The sequence below is a fragment of the Ipomoea triloba genome, chromosome 2 (assembly GCF_003576645.1).
Source record: "Ipomoea triloba cultivar NCNSP0323 chromosome 2, ASM357664v1".
Classification (NCBI taxonomy): Eukaryota; Viridiplantae; Streptophyta; class Magnoliopsida; order Solanales; family Convolvulaceae; genus Ipomoea; species Ipomoea triloba.
Window position 1 is genome coordinate 2,634,825 of NC_044917.1, and position 16,811 is coordinate 2,651,635.

Sequence of the window (16,811 nt, forward strand, 5' to 3'; positions counted from 1 at the left end):
TTATTATATTTAAAATTTATAATATATAAAAATAAAAGTGGTACCACTTTTGAAAGTGAGAGAGTGTTTAGAGAAAATAGTAACGAATTTACAAATTTGATAATATGTAAGTGGGATCTATTTTTGGAAGTAAAAGAGTATCGCAAAGATAAAAATAACCTAAATTCTAAATTAATTTTTTTGTGAAAGTTGACCATTAGCTTTCTTAAAGGATGTATTAGCTTTCTTAACGGATGACAAGGAGAGTTGCACAGATTTCCACATTCATGCATGCACTCAGCACTCTCTTGGTGGAATTTTGGACGTAATATACTTTGTGCTTGTCGGATATTCCCATATTATAGTCGGCGGTCCTTTTCCATGTTACTATCTTTAACCCATTAAATATAAACTATAGTTTTTATCGTCATTCAATTCATGCCTCTTAATTGGATGGATAACTCTTACATAAATTATTAGCACATGTACTAACCCAACATATCGACCATTAATGATTGAAAAATGTTCGGAGCTCATTATGGTTCCCCTCCTTTTCTTCTTGTGAACATTCTGACTTTTGATTTAATGTATTAAATTTTTATTCTTTTTATTATTTGTTAGATTATGAAGAAGATATTATGGGTTCTCTCGGTCAAGAAGGTCCTATGAGATGAGTATTGAGATTTTTTTTTTCTCATTTTATAACATATAAGAAAAGGGGGAAAAGACAAAAGGGGTTATAATTAGGAATAGATAAGTTGGAAGCTTGTGTGGTTGGAGTAGAACTTAAGAAGATGGAGATGAGATCAATAATGGTGGCTTAAGCTTCTCCAGGTCAACGGCCCTATCAGTCATCATCATCTTTCACTTTCACGTGCTATTAGAGACGTGAAAGAAACCATCAATTTTTCATTATCATGCTTCCGATCCATTTTTGTTGGGAGACAAAGAAATCACCTTGACTATTTCAAGATATAGGGTTCTTGTGTAATAGATTAATAACATATAAATTATACCTGAGAAATAAATTGAATAAAAAAGATCGTGTCACTAACTTGATAAAAAAATATTCACCAATTAAACTTATAACCTTGGACAAGAATCATATTATATCTTTTATATTTTTCTAAGGAAATGATCAAATAGGCTATCGAATTACACGCGGAACTATAATTAGGTTATCGAACTCACAAAAATTGTAATTGAATCCATGAAAAACGCAAAATCAAACAATTGAACTAAATACTATTCGTATAACAAGTAAATGCCAACACAAATAAATAAATGAGATTGATAAGTTGCATTAAATTTACTAGGTAGCTAGATATCAATTTAATTTTTTTTAAAAGTACTAATAACCGTCAGTACGAATAGTATTTGGTACAATCATATTAATATATATAATTATATATATATATATATATATATTTTAAAGTACTAATAGCCGTCAGTACGAATAGTATTTGGTACAATCATATTAATATATATAATGATATATATATTTTTTAAAGTACTAATAGCCGTCAGTACGAATAGTATTTTGTACAATCATATTAATATATATAATAATATAAAATTTACTATAAACTTTTGTAAATAGTACTATAAAATTTAACACTGCCCTCTCTCCCTATATAAAAGTCGGCTCTTACCACTCAACCCCAAGGAAACGGTAGAATTGTTCTCCCTTGTTTTCTTGCTTGACTTTTCCCAACTCCTATGCAAATTGGTAGTTGGAATTTGCATAAACTGCATTGGAAAGAGAGGGAGAGAATAGAGAACTGTAATTCCCTCCCACCAACTCCAGCAGACAAAAACTAGAAAAAGAAGAAAAAACAGAATTTTTATCCTTCTACTAGCTGGGAATAGAAGCCTGAGAGAGGTGGATTTTGGGAATCTTGATTTGCAATTTGCAGTTTGTGATCAAGAAGCTAAGAGAGGAGAAGGAAAGAAGAGAATGTTTGGGAGGGAGTGCTGCTGTTGCTGGGACAGTCAGAGTTCCCTGTTACCAGTAGAACAACCTCAAACCTTTTCCTTGCCTTCACCTCTCCCACAGTGGCCTCAAGGTGTCTCTCTCTCTCTTTGTTTGTTCAACTGTTCTTGAGTTTTTATTGCTAATGAACCCAAAGTTGCTGTCTTTTTGACTTTTTTGGTTTTGGGTCTGCATAGCTATCAGTTAATTTTTAGAAAAAGGTCATGACTTTGATTCGAAATTGGTCTGCAATTTTATGGTTTTGGGTGTAGGGCTATTCTTTAGTCTTTACCATTTGGTTCCTTTCCTTTTTGGATGGAGTTCTGGAATCTATTTCTTGTGTTGGTAGTTGGTACTATGATTTATGCTCTTTTTCTGGGCTGAGAAAGAGATGTTTTGCTGGAATATATGAATATATCCTAACCACCTCAGCAGTTCCTCAAATAAGTTGCACAGTGCTAAACTGGGTTTTGTTTTCTTTTTCTTTTTAAAATATTAGGAAGCTAGCTGCTGAGCATATTTGCCTTTTGTACTAAGAAGGTTATTGTCATTAAATTTGGGCTCAGAATGGTACCTGAATGACAGACACTGGCCATTTGAGATCATGGTCAATGATTAATTTCTTCCTAATTACCTTGCTTAAGTTGCTTTACTCAGTCAAAGTTCAATATTTTCACTTGGAACTCTTGAAATGGATCAAACTTTTCAGCATATATGGAGCCTGATGGTCATGGAATTAAAGCATATAAATGGATAGCTATTCACTTGTTGAATCATGGCATCTACTTATGTTTCATTGATCCATATGGAACAACTTTAAGAAAAAACAAATTTTCATCTTTAGTATTTCTAACGATTGGAGCCCATGATTCCATCCCGATTCTAGGATTGGGGAGACAATATATGGTTTTACCCTTTTTCATTTCTTTATAGTTATATATCTGCACAAATGTGGAAAATATAAGCAATGGCTTGAACCTTGTTGAAATTGTAAAAGGAAAATAGAATTCTGTCCAGGCTATTGTGCTACATTGTGGCATGTGGAGAGAGTGTAATCTTTTGGATTCTAAAATTTTGGGAACTTTTAGTTTACGGTAATAAAGATGTATTGATAGTGCATTGAAGAAGCCATTTAACAGTATTCTTGGTATGTTTGCTTAGTATACTGACCGACATGATGCATTCCCCACAGGTAATGGTAATGATTTTGCAACTGGAAGAATATGCCTAGGGGAAATTGAAGTAGCTCAAATCACTCAGTTTGAGAAAATATGGAGCTACAGCCCGCTGTTTGAAAAATCAAACAGTATTACATTTTATCGTCCAGTGGAAATTCCTGATGGATTTTCAGTTCTTGGTCATTACTGTCAACTTGATGATGATCTTCCATTGAGAGGCTATGTTCTGGTTGCTAGAGATTTGGCTGTTTCAGATAACTTTGTTCGAGATTCGGGGTCAGATCTTCCTGCTCTCGAGAACCCTCTTGGCTACACTTTGGTCTGGAGTAAAGATTCTTATCTTAGCGGGTCTGGCTACATTTGGCTGCCAAATGCACCAGACGGTTATAAACCAATGGGCTTTGTGGTAACCACTGAGCCTGATGAACCTGATCTCGAAGACGTTAAATGTGTCCGAGCTGACCTTACTGATGAGGCTGAAACCTGCGACGCAATCTTTAGTGCTGGCTCAATCTTGTCGAAGAGCCAACTTCAAGTTTGGACAACAAGACCCTGCGAGAGGGGCATGTTGTGTAATGGCGTTTCAGTTGGGACGTTTTTCTGCAGTACAAACTCCAGCTCTGGCGATGACCTTAACATAGCTTGCTTGAAAAACCTCGACTCTTCTCAGGCTGCGATGCCAAACCTGGAGCAGATTCACGCTCTCATCAACCACTATGGCCCAACAGTTTACTTCCATCCGGATGAGGCTTATTTGCCTTCATCAGTCCCGTGGTTCTTCAAAAATGGTGCTCTTCTATACAAAAACGGAATGAATGGTGGTATAGCTGTTGACTCTCTAGGCTCAAATTTGCCACCAGGGGGGGAAAACGATGGGGAATTTTGGCTTGATTTGCCAGATGACGATGAAACTAAGAATTATATCAAGTGTGGCAATATTGACAGTGCTGAACTGTATGTCCATGTAAAGCCAGCTTTAGGGGGGACTTTCACTGATATTGCAATGTGGATCTTTTGCCCCTTCAACGGGCCAGCCACCCTAAAACTATGGTTGTGGGATTTCGAAATGAACAAAGTAGGCGAGCACGTTGGTGATTGGGAGCATTATACTCTACGCATTAGCAACTTCACTGGAGAACTTTGGTCTGTGTATTTTTCTGAGCACAGTGGTGGCGAATGGGTGGATGCCAATGACTTGGAGTTTATCGAGGGAAACAAGTGTATAGTATACTCATCAAGAAATGGCCACGCGAGCTTCCCTCATGCTGGATGTTACCTTCAAGGCTCTTCGGTACTTGGAATAGGAGTAAGGAATGATTGCGATACGAGCAACTATTACCTGGACTCGAGCACCAAGTATCAAATCATTGCAGCTGAGCACCTCGGAGTGGGAGTCCTTGCAGAACCACCTTGGTTACAGTACATGAGGGAGTGGGGCCCTACTATCGAATACGATTCCACATCTGAGGTGGATAAGATAATCAACCGCCTTCCCTTCTTCATTAGACTTTCAGTGGAGACTCTCTTTGAACTGTTCCCAACTGAACTATATGGCGAGGCTGGGCCAACAGGACCAAAGGAGAAGAACAACTGGTTTGGGGATGAAAGATGATGCGGATCGCATTCGAAACACATTTCCACGCTGCTCTCTCAGTCGCCCATTTCATTGGTAAGCTGCATTTTTCAGATGCAGATGAAAGCTGCAGATTACCTATTGGTAATGTGAAATTGTAAAGAGAACATTTTTAGTCAGCTTTCTGTGCCAATTGTTGTCTGTATGTAATGCTTATAGAAGATTTGACTGTAATGATATAGTACTTCTGTTTAGTACAATCTACATATGCATGATCAAAGAAGAGCAACAGGGGTGGCTTATTGGCCTTCTTGGTTTGAGCCAGTCAACAATGAGCAATATAGGTTGGTTTATCTCATTGTGATCCTTTGTCAGCTAGGATTACATGGCGGGGTTTAAGTGCACACCTTCGAGTAGTGGCTGTGAGTTGACCTGGTCACTCAAAAAAGAAGAGCAAAAGGGAAATACTCTAGCAATTGTCAAACTAATGGATCTGTTCAATCCATAATTCCAATAATATCATCATAATCTCAACTTTACAAGCCAGTTTCCTTTTTTGGAATCCTCATAAGTAATCTTATCCTGGGTACTAGCAATTACCCAAGGCAAAATGGAAAAGATGAGGAAAAATATAATCTTTACATTTTTTATAGGGAATTACAGTAAGATATGGGAAAAAGAACAAGGTTTTGGGTTGCTATAGAAGGCCTATGACTGGTGAATGAGCAAAGATTAACTTCTCCTTATTAGACTTTAATCCCCAATTGTCCTCACAGATGCTTTTCCTTCTTGGTTTAGCCTCTGCAAGCATTGATATGATGTCTCTCATGGATGGCCTGTCCTTGGGGAGCTTCGAAGTGCAGAGAAGCGCGATTTTAAGGACTAAAAGCATCTCTTCTTGGACATGTTTGCACTTCCCAGCTATATCAGGTTCCAGCACTTCTTCTGAGGTATTGCTGCTCTTTTTCCTTCTAACCCATTCGACGATATCTGTGGCTTCCCCAAATGCGGGATCTAATGCCATTTTCCCTGTCAGAAGCTCCAGAAGTACTACCCCGTAACTATATATGTCGCTCTTTTCATCAACCTTCAATGTGTATCCATATTCTGCAGATTGGATAAGAGAAAGGAAGAAGATTAGTTTTCAATTCGTAGAAAGAAAAGAAGAATATGGTAATGGTAACAAGCTGGAGAATTGAAACATGTGCTCCATCTCAACTGAAAGTCTAAGCTGATAGTTGGATTGCACATTTATGTTTATATATTCTTTATGCTCAACAGAGGGGATTTGAGAAATGTCGAATTGATGTTGAAGGAAGCGGCTAACCTGGTGCTATGTAGCCATATGATCCAGCTACCATGGAAACTGTTTCGTTCTTTCTCTGCATCATTCTTGCCAGGCCAAAGTCTGCGATTCTTGCCTCGAAATTCGAGTCTAGTAAGATGTTGTTGGGCTTGACATCGCGGTGGATGACTGGCGGGTAGCAGTCGTGGTGAAGGTAAGCTAGGCCATGAGCAACACCGAGAGCAATGTTGTACCTCGAGACCCAATCCACGAGCAACTTTCCAGCTTCCTTTCCATGCAATGCTGCACCGAGGTTTCCATTGGGCATGTACTCGTACACCATCATAACGTCTGTCTCGTTGTGGAGGTACCCCAAGAGGCGGACTATGTTTCTGTGTCGAAGTTTCCCTAGAAGGTCCACTTCTGCTAGGAGATCATCCCCCCCGGTCTCAAGGTCTCCACCCGATTTCCATAGCTTCTTTACTGCCACTACAGAGTGGGGGTGCTGAGTTTCAGCCTTGTACACAATTCCAGAGCCTCCAATGCCAATCACATTTGATTCCTTCAAGCAGGCCAAGATGTCTGTACTGGTGAAATCCAGCCTCTGAAAGGCTATAAGTCTCCAAGGCCATTCTGAGCTGTTCTTCTTGAACCAGTCATTGAAGAAAATTTCGTACATATCCCGCTTATGATACAGCCATTTTCCTGCTAGGACCATGGCCCCGAGAGCTAAAATGACAGATATTCCGACCACAGATCCTAGCACGATGTGTTGAACGTGGTTTTTCCTTGTCTGGGAAGGGGTGGAGAGACGGAGAGGAGAGCATGGTGGAAGTATCCCACCACAAAGACCAGCATTGCCTATAAGGTCATTGGGATTAATGGTCATTAGTATGCCATTGCTCGGGAGAGGACCCTCGAGCTTGTTGTATGACAAGTTAAACATTTCGAGAGCTGGAGAGCTCCCGAAATTGTCTGGTATCTTTCCAACAAGGGAATTGTTTGAGAGATCAAGAATGGCTAGTGTTGGCATTGTGGCAATGGCTTTCGGGATTTCTCCAGTGAATTGGTTATTCCTAAGGTTTAACCTCACGAGCTTTTCGCACGAAGCAATGCTTTGGGGAATTTCTCCTGAGAATTGGTTGTTTGACAGATCGAGCACCGAGAGAGAAGGGCAGTCCTGGAACTGATCAGGAATGTTTCCCCCGAGCTTGTTGTTCGAGGCTATGAAGGTTTGAAGGCTCGGGATGGATAAAATGCCTGAGGGTAGTGATGATTCAAGGTGGTTCCATGAGACATCAATGAATGAAAGTGAAGTGGACAGTGAAAAATCACCTGGAATCTCACCAGTGAAATTGTTTCTAGCCAATTCCAGCCTCTGAAGCTTGGAAAGATCCCCAAGACCAGCAGGAATTGTGCCAGAAAACATGTTATTCTGGATTCTAACTCGGATTAAAGAAGAACAATTCGCGAGGCCTAATGGGATGGACCCCGAGAAGGAATTGTTGAAGAGGATGAGTTTGATCAGACTGCCATTGTTGCACAATCCAGGAGGAACCTCACCTGTCAAAAAATTCGTCGAGACATCTAGCCATTGCAAGGGAGAATTTCTCCCAAGATCCTTTGGCAAAGATCCATTTAGTGAATTCTGCCAGAGCTCAAGCACTTCAAGCTTTCTCAGCTCACCTATCTTGCTTGGAATCGGACCTCTCAGCCGATTACACATGAGATTCAGCAGCTGCAAATTCTTCAACTCTGCTATCTCACTTGGGATCTCCCCAGAAAATCTGTTATCAGAAAGATCCAAGAACATCAGAGAACTGATATTCCCGATTTCAGGTGGGATCTTCCCTTCAAACCTGTTCCGGTAGAGGTAAACCGTGGTGAGATTCTGCAACTTTGCTAACTCAACTGGAATTTCACCACTCAGGGTGCCAACAGCCAGGTCAAGATAGTTAAGTCTAGTGAGATTCCCAAACTCTGCTGGAATCGAACCTTCAAACTGATTGTATCCAAGAATGATTGTCTCTAGTGACTTCAACTCACCAAGCTCTGCTGGGATCTTCCCAGTGAGATTATTCCCAGACAGCCCAAGAAACTTCAGGCTCTGCAGATTCTTGAAAGAAGCCGGGATTGAGCCTTCAAAGAAGCTCCCGCGAAAATCCAGATCTTCTAGCCCGGTCACATTGCCAAGATCCTCAGGCAATAACCCCACAAAATTGTTGCTTGAAGCATTCAGATATCTCAGGCCTGGCGCCTTCCCAAGCCCTGCTGGGAACGTGCCAACGAAGCTGTTAGAACTCACATCGACGCTCCTCAACAAAGTCAGATTAGCCAGTGAGCGTGGCAACGACGAGGACAAGTAATTGCAGCACAAATTCAGATCAGACAAGGCACTCAGCCCATGAATCTGTTCTGAAACATGGCCACTGAGATTCTTGTTTGACAAATCCAGCTTCTCGACAACGCCTTTCGAGTTGCAGAACACTCCAGTCCAGCCACAATGAGCTGAAATGTTGCCACTTTCTCCCCAGTCTTTCAGGTGATCCATTGGATCAACCAAACCAGCCTTAATTGACAGCAACACTGATACTTCATCATCATCTCCCTTGACAAAAACTAAAGACAGAACAATACAACAGTACAAGAAAACAATGTGAATTTTCATGTCTTCTGTTTCTTGCTCTCCCCTCTCAGTTTCTCATCTTTTTTTTTTCTTTTCTGGTTCTTAGAACAACTGAAACTAAAGTTAAACACATATTTATCAGTTAGTTATGGTCCATGATAATGATTACCCAAAGTGGGGTCCATGCCCATCTGCAAGAAAGAAGATGTTTGGGAATGTGTAAGTGAAGAAGAATCTAATGATCAAACACTGATATAATAATAAGGTGATTAAATTAGTAATTAATGTAAATTCGTGAGGTCTTGGGATCTGAACCAGCTAGTAATCTGCAGGTAATGACTGTAAAGCTTTTGGACTTATTAAAAGTGGAACAGACATTAAAACATGGAGGGAATGTGTTGCAGTGATTCCTTTATCTTGTAAAACAACATGCAGTAGTGTTATTGTACTTTCCTATCTTATAATTGCTCTTTGGTCAACCCAAGTTTCTGACAATGATGTTCTTTTTCCTTAATCTTTCCTCTAATCTGCATACATTATATATGGTTAAAACTTTATTACAATCTCATCTGTTCCCACATTTCTTAATTCTTCCCAAAAAGGTTGAATCCTTAACCTTAATGTTCTCCCACACTTCAACCCGACAAAGCATCTAGGAGGATATAAATTATGGTAAATTAGTTGAACGTAAGAGTTAAACCTTTGCTTACTGCGTACAAGGAGCCCAACCCTACTTTATTACAATCTCATCAGTTCCCACATTTCTTAATTCTTCCCGAAAAGATTGAATCCCCAACCTAAGGGTCCCCCACGCCTCAGTCCGACAGAGCATCTGAGAGGATGTAAATCATCTGAATGTAGGAGTTAGACCTTTGTTTATTGAGCACAAGGAGCCCAAACCAACTTTATTACAATCTTATCTGTTCCCACATTTCTTAATTCTTCCCAAAAAGGGTCCCCACGTCTCGGCCCGACGGAGCATCTGGTAGGATGTCATGGTAAATTAGCTGAACGTAGGGGCTAGACCTTTGGTTACTGCGCACAAGGAGCCATCTCACTTTGAGAGGTTGTTCTCACACTGCCGCTGATAAAACTCGATTCTTGGTATTTCTTCTCAAACTTCACTCATGTGACTAATTGAACTGGCATCTCTTAATTCGCTCTACATATTATTGTCAGTGAATTTCTATACATCAGTTTAACATTAGGGAACCCATCAATCCTAGTCACATTGAAAACAAAAAACAATAACTATAGTGAATAAGGTATCAAATTGGTTGTTGTTAAATTGAAGTGAGTATAGTATACATTAGTACTTGTTGTGGGTGTGTAGACTGTAGAGAACATGCATATATACAGAAAAATGAAAGCAAAAGATCATTCATCATTGTCTGTCCACCAAACGCCATTTCCACTACTGAACACCAAATTTTGATCTTACTCGACATGCACTCACATGGACCCATCTGGCAAAATGAATCTTTTCTTATTATTTTATTTTAAACAATAATATAATGATAACTGGGAAGATCGAGTACAGTACATGGGTGTGCGCTAATGCATGATATGTTAATAATGCAGACCCAAAGAAAAAGTTGCAGCCCATGTGACCCAACTGAGGGCTCCACGCAGCTTCCTAGCTTGATGTAGTGAGAATGAACTATACATACATACATATAGATATAGATAGGGTAAATACCAATTTTAGTTCCACAAGTACAATATTAGTAAAATGACAAGTTTTACTTTCTCTCTCTCTATATATATATATATATAGGACAAATACCAATTTTAGTCCCACAAGTACAGTATTAATAAAATGATAATTTTAGTCTATATGTTTAACTTCTACCAATTTTAATGACTATTGTTTTAATGCCAAAATTCATCGTGCCGGTCGCCCATTCATCCGTTTAAAACGTGTCCAAATCTAAAAGTCTTAAGATTTTTTTTTTTTCATTTCCAAATTAAAATTTCAATTTGAATATAAATAAAGGATTTAACCCCTAAATAGATCAGAAATTCACAATCCTTTAGAAATAATTATGGGTTTTTCTTTTTCACCAAAAAGAAAAAAGAGGGCTATATATTATTTCATTTCATATGTATAGTATTGATGATTGAGGTGTGCATGAATCTTTATGTGTTGATTGATTTTGATAAATCAAACTGCAACGGTACAGCATGAGAATCCATGCGGTGGAGGATTAGGTGCCCCCACATGGCTTTCAATCAAAAGCTACCCACCCCACACTATATACCCTTCATCATTCATCCTACAATTGGACAACTTATATTATTGTACAAACCAACAAGTTGTTTTTAGTTTTTTATTTTCTTCTTTTAGGTTTTCTCAACTCAATTCATATGCATGCATGCATGGTATTCATTTATTTAATAATAATTGGAATATAAGTGTCATCATTTTAACAAATGATTAACTTACTTTGAGAGGTTGCTCCTACACTGCCGCTATTAGTGAGACCCGATCCCTGATCTCTTCTTTCAATTTCACCAATGTGACCAGTTGAGTTGCCCATGTGGACAACGTAGAATCAATCTTAACTTTGTACCAAGTGATCCAAACTAGACCCTCCCATAACAAAGGTCCAGCCCAAAATCTACATGATCCATAATTTGGGCCAAACCTTTGTTGCAGTGTCCACATATTTTATTTAGTAGTAATTAGCAAGCAGTCCATATTTAGCCCATTCAAACTATGGGCAAAACTTGGTAGTATCCAACCCAATAAGCCGATTGGAAATTGTTTTTTGTTTTTGTTTTGTTTTTTTTTTTAATAATAACCTAGATTTCTCGGATTTAATGAACTATATCTTAAACCCATGAACTCATAAAAAGATAAATTAAGTCAATCTAACTTCAAGACTCAATACTAAACCATAAACTTTTGCGCACAAGGAGCTCAACTGTCCAATCCAAACTCAAAACCTCAATGTCCGTGGCAAGTTTGAATCCCCACATTGCCGCTTGAAACAAGTCTTAAATGAGATTTATCGTCCACTAGACTAATACCTTGGAGTGAATTTGGATTTTTATTATGTATTGAAATTTTACCGCCATAAAAATGATAAATTATATTATAGACCATAGTTCACATTATAGGTAAACTATTGATAAATGTTCATTTTAAGTATATTAAAAATAAATTTTTAATGCAATATAATTTGACTTAATAAAATTTCTTCTTTGTACAAAAAAAAAAAAAGAAGAAGAAGTAATATTCAAAAAATAAACTTGCATAACATTAAAAACAAAGTAAAGGACCATAGTATGATGTTATGAAAATTAAAGGACTGACTTGTGATTTGAGCACAGAAACAGAAAGGAAAACCTCGGAGAAAACCAAATCAAACGTCGGATGGTCAAAACTCTTAAAACATTTTTTACAATTGAAACTATGCTCTGAACTCTCTTTCTCGATTGATCGATCCATATATCCGCGCGATCCAGGTATGGCTCTTTACTTCTTCTTCGCCACTTCTTTACTTGCACCCACAACCCCCGCTCGATGACAACACATTATGGCCTGAACCATCATGCACGTGATCATACAGAAACTGATATTTCGTTAATTACAAGAAATGACAATGTTGGGTTTTCGTGATTTATGTTATTACTGGAAGAATTCTCTGGTTCTACAGTTTATTGCTGAAAATTTTCTGTGCCTATGTTTATGGCATTTACATAAGAAGTTAAGGCCGGAAGTTTCCTCTTTTAGCAGGCATTTTTTTGGGAAAGTTCAAAGTTGTCTTTTTTATTATCAGGGCAATTCCCACTACCTGTGTTTTTAGGGGTTGAGGGTTCTTTACCTAATCTCAGTGGGTTTGAGCTCACATATGCACGGGTTTCACAAGCTATGGACTGTTTAGTGTTATTTTCTCTTTGTTTGCACACTTCTGGCTATTAATGCTAATAGTTTTGAGTCAGTTTTATGCTTTGTGCTAGGCTGTAGTGAAACCATCCAGGTTGGAATTGAGAAAATAAAGTGATTAGATCAGTTGGTACTTGGCAGTTCTTAGATCAGGTTGTTCATATATAGCTATTAGTATACCATGGACTAATCCTGATCTTTGAAAGATGCAGCTAATTTGTAGATATATCGTGGATTAGAGTTCATCCTTTAATAGCATGGTAATGCTTCGTTAACCTCCTTATAATAGTTTTGAGAAGTCTACTTTGTCTTGCCATCTCACTTGTTTCTTGTTGGGGTATTGCATTGATTGGACTTTCCTTTGCAGAATTATATACTTGGAGCTTTTAAGCCAGCATGCCACATTGTAATCACATTTTCGGATGGAAAGTCACGGAAACAGGTGTGTGATCTTTTTAGCCAAGTTGCTCAGAAATCAGTAAATCGTGACTTACTAAAAATGAACATATCATAGTATAAATCAGTAAATCATGATGGATAGCTTGAGGTATCATGGTGGCAATTGAGGGTCTTATCATACGTATCTAGTGATTGAAGTTTTCAAGCCAATAGCATTTGATCATATTTTTTATTCTCTTAAATATAACTTGCCTTTTAATAACCAGGAATATCTCCTCTAATACAATTAGAGTGATAGGCTGTAATAAATTCCTTATGTTGATGGAAGATTTTAAGATTAGGTCTTGAGACTTCTTTTATGTTCTGTAATTGTGTTGGATATTTCAGTAATTCGTTCAATGTTCTATTATGCTGCTAGAGTAGATATGTTGTGTTTACCAATTGCTAAATTCCAGGCATCTTAAAAGAATTAAGTTTTAATCACTACAGAATTTGAAAACTCATTGTTCCAATTTCTATATACCTAAAAATCATCTTTCTATCTTTTGTACTACATTGGTTGTGGACTTGTGGTACGCTTCTAAGTTTTTCTTTCCATCATTTGAATACATCCTTAGGTCCCACTGAAAAAGGAAAATGGCCGAACAGTAACGGTCCCACTTTTTCAAAGTCAAGAAAACATTACTGGGAAGGTATTCTACAATCTCTTTTATCATTTTGTTTCTGATGGATTACTTTAAACATTTTGCAACACTAATTTAAAATTTTACTTACTGATGTTGTCACAGATATCAATAGAACCAATATCAGGAAAGAAGATTGAGCACAATGGAATCAAAGTTGAGCTGCTTGGTCAGATAGGTTAGGCTTAACCTGGTTTTGTTTACTGATATATGCTATGTATTAGAGGCCAAACAACTGTCCTACTACATTATTTTTGGATGCAAAAGTAGATTTTGTCATTTCCCCTTTCTATATTTTAAGCATAGTTGTTTATCACTGCATGAAAGTCTCTCACTGCGACTTGCTCAGAATTCGATAGAAATTTTCTTGGCATCTATTATAATTGGAAGTCCCTCTTTGCATCCACTTAGGCATTATATCTCTTAAATTTGTTATTTTCAAGTAAGAACCATGATCCAGCTTTCTCATATGGGTTATGCTTCCCATGAAGAGCCTTGCTTTCTCTTTTCACCTTTGCCCATCTCTCTTCCTTTCTCAAACGTTGCACTGTTCCCTTGTAGGGTGATGACAATCTGGTCACAACGCTTTATCATTTGCCAAGAAAATTCTTGCTTGGCATCTATTTATGACCCTTTTTTTTTTGTCTTCGCAATCTCTGAAAAGTCTCTGGTTGTAAATACATGGACTTCTGAATTGCCAGTCGGCAGTTGCAAGGCATAATAATGGCATCTATAATAGTGCATGGAGATTTAAACGTGGGATTAACTAGTAAGATGGTCAGGTCTAATGTTGCGGTGATAATACTTCATTCTCCATAATAATAAGTTTGATGGCTAGTTTAGTTGATTCTCAGGAATATAGGTTGTTTCAATATTAGCTTTTCCTCAATCCATGTATTGTTGTTTGGTGCCATTATTTCTGTGAACATATCTTTATTAGTATCTCTTTGTATTTTAATTTTGTATGTATAAAAATGGTAATTGTATGATCAAATCCACCAGTTTCTTTTGTGCGCAGAAATGTACTTTGATAGAGGGAACTTCTATGACTTTACCTCTCTGGGTGAGTACAACTATTGCTTTGCTTTACAAATAAGGATTGCTTTATCAGCTCTTGTTTACATGCTATTTTGTGAATTAATCATTATCCATTTGACATTTTCTTTTTCTCTGTTGATTCTTATTAGCTTTTTCTCGACACTTCTGATTTTTCCTGTAGAGTAGGTACTGCTAGTGAGCAGAAGTCATTTTTTCCTTTGAGGTATTTAATGTCTGATTTCTTCCTTGTAGTCCGAGAGCTGGATGTTCCTGGGGAATTATATGAGAGGAAAACATACCCGTTTGACTTTTCAACTGTTGAAATGCCTTATGAAACATACAATGGAGTAAATGTTCGTCTTAGGTAAGTATGTTCTTTGTCTACTTGGGCTTTTATTTAGGATAAATTTACAGGCATTGATTGGTTGCCTTATCCTTTTTTGATGGTCTTGTTCACGTTCTTATATGTTGATGCTGTGGGATAAATTATGAGCAAACATGTTTTGGGAATTTAACTCTTTGCTGGTTTAGGTACGTCCTCAAAGTGACAATCAGTCGAGGATATGCTGGAAGCATAGTGGAATTCCAAGACTTCGTGGTAATATATATATATATATGCTTTTTTCTTCCCGTTGCTTTGATAACCTCGAGCTTGAAACAATTCCCGACTTTGTTGTCATCTCTTGACCGTTATCTTGACATCTATGAATCAGGTGCGCAACTATAGCCCACCTCCGCCAATCAACAATAGTATTAAGGTACTGTTCTTTTGGATAGTGCACTCTTGCTCTTTAATTAATCGACAGTTAGTAGACGTGTGCATGGAAAGGAAACTACTGGGCTGACCGGCTAACTGTACTTGATTAATATTCGTTCTTTGGACCTTGTAGATGGAAGTTGGAATCGAAGATTGCCTTCATATTGAGTTCGAGTACAACAAGAGCAAGTAAGTTAAGTCGAGTGTAATTAGATAACGAACAGATTCTTTAAATGAATTCGCATTCTTGTATGCAATTTTCGTTCAATGGTTATACATACCCTCGTCTGATCTCATTGCAATTCAATTATCTGTAAACAGGTATAATTTGAAAGATGTTATTATAGGCAAAATATATTTCCTTCTCGTGCGAATCAAGATAAAAAATATGGATCTTGAGATCAGACGCAGAGAATCTACCGGATCGGGGGCGACTGCCCATGTTGAGACAGAGACCCTCGCAAAGTTTGAGTTGATGGATGGTGCTCCCGTCAGAGGTATATAAATCTATCCCTCGTGCCTTAAAATGTTAGAATCTTACACAATTCTAGGGTTTTCGTGTTGCTCTAAAACCTATCACTTTACATAGATTTATGATCAGCGTAACTAGTAGTTTCATACTTTCATTGGATTAGGAATAAAACACTGCTGTTGATTACGACTCCATAGTAATTTGATGCACAAGATAATGAGTGAACTTGTTCTCGCTTTCTCAGGTGAATCGATACCCATCAGACTCTTCCTGAGTCCATATGAGTTGACACCGACATATCGAAACATCAACAACAAATTTAGCGTGAAATACTATTTGAACCTCGTCCTTGTTGATGAAGAAGACAGGCGGTATTTTAAACAGCAAGAAGTCACATTGTACCGCCTCGCTGAAACATCCTGATCTTAATTTGATTGGCATTCTCAACTCGTTTTTTCTCCTATGACTGAGAGGACTGGTTTCCAAAGGCTGATTCAATTTTTTCATCTTTTATTCTTGTCCATGAGATTAGATGATTCCAAATTTGTATAGACAAACCATTGTACACATGTGGTGGCTGTGGGAAATTTGATTGGTTCGAGTCCTTGTGCTAAGGTGGTCGGGTTTGAATTAAACCACAATAAGCGTCAAGTAATACCACATGTACTCTCACATTTTTACTCTCTGTTGACATGATATATGCTGATTGATTCACGTTTTACTCTCTGTTAACGTAACATCTTCTGATTGATTCACGTTTGACTCTCTGCTAACGTGATATATTATGATTGATTCACGTATTACTTACTGTTAACGCTGTTAACGTGACATGTTCTGATTGATTTATAGAATATGTGTTATGTTCTGATTGATTAAGAATATGGATTTGGTTGGTTTTGTGGCTGCTTAGCTGGCAGATTACAGTTGGCTGCACTGATTCTGACTTTTCTTCATATC

The 16,811-nt window shown here is 37.9% G+C and overlaps 3 protein-coding genes across 4 annotated transcripts; 2 read left to right on the plus strand and 1 right to left on the minus strand.

Annotated features, from left to right (window-relative positions):
- Window positions 1–1,645: 1,645 nt before the first annotated feature.
- Window positions 1,646–5,055, plus strand: LOC116005874. Its single transcript, XM_031246111.1, has 2 exons — window positions 1,646–2,045; window positions 3,144–5,055. Exons 1-2 carry the CDS (start codon window positions 1,937–1,939, stop codon window positions 4,739–4,741), a joined length of 1,707 nt encoding a protein of 568 aa, XP_031101971.1. The 5' UTR covers window positions 1,646–1,936; the 3' UTR covers window positions 4,742–5,055.
- A 123-nt stretch (window positions 5,056–5,178) lies between these two features.
- Window positions 5,179–8,862, minus strand: LOC116005866 (leucine-rich repeat receptor-like protein kinase PXL1). The gene is made up of 2 exons (XM_031246106.1): window positions 6,030–8,862; window positions 5,179–5,809 (listed from the first exon to the last, which is right to left on the minus strand). Exons 1-2 carry the CDS (start codon window positions 8,653–8,655, stop codon window positions 5,400–5,402), a joined length of 3,036 nt encoding a protein of 1,011 aa, XP_031101966.1. The 5' UTR covers window positions 8,656–8,862; the 3' UTR covers window positions 5,179–5,399.
- A 3,086-nt stretch (window positions 8,863–11,948) lies between these two features.
- Window positions 11,949–16,583, plus strand: LOC116011128 (vacuolar protein sorting-associated protein 26A-like). Of its 2 annotated transcripts, none has more exons than XM_031250645.1 (12): window positions 11,949–12,084; window positions 12,718–12,765; window positions 12,873–12,947; window positions 13,522–13,596; window positions 13,693–13,765; window positions 14,606–14,650; window positions 14,878–14,989; window positions 15,157–15,223; window positions 15,339–15,383; window positions 15,516–15,571; window positions 15,704–15,879; window positions 16,099–16,583. In XM_031250645.1, the coding sequence occupies exons 2-12, from the start codon at window positions 12,763–12,765 to the stop codon at window positions 16,275–16,277; spliced, it is 906 nt and encodes a 301-aa protein (XP_031106505.1). In that variant the 5' UTR covers window positions 11,949–12,084; window positions 12,718–12,762; the 3' UTR covers window positions 16,278–16,583. The 2 variants fall into 2 exon arrangements, with proteins under 2 accessions (XP_031106505.1, XP_031106506.1); XM_031250646.1 differs by having other exon boundaries at window positions 11,953–12,084; window positions 12,712–12,765.
- The last annotated feature ends 228 nt before the right edge of the window (window positions 16,584–16,811 follow it).

Coding starts and splice junctions, on each gene's coding strand:
- LOC116011128 (XM_031250645.1), top strand. Junction 14,651..14,877: donor CTATGACTTTACCTCTCTGG/GTGAGTACAACT, acceptor TCTTCCTTGTAG/TCCGAGAGCTGGATGTTCCT. Junction 15,384..15,515: donor CAATCAACAATAGTATTAAG/GTACTGTTCTTT, acceptor TGGACCTTGTAG/ATGGAAGTTGGAATCGAAGA.
- LOC116005874 (XM_031246111.1), top strand. CDS start 1,937: ATGTTTGGGAGGGAGTGCTGCTGTTGCTGGGACAGTCAGAGTTCCCTG. Junction 2,046..3,143: donor TCTCCCACAGTGGCCTCAAG/GTGTCTCTCTCT, acceptor CATTCCCCACAG/GTAATGGTAATGATTTTGCA.
- LOC116005866 (XM_031246106.1), bottom strand. CDS start 8,655: ATGAAAATTCACATTGTTTTCTTGTACTGTTGTATTGTTCTGTCTTTA. Junction 5,810..6,029: donor ATATGGCTACATAGCACCAG/GTTAGCCGCTTC, acceptor TCCAATCTGCAG/AATATGGATACACATTGAAG.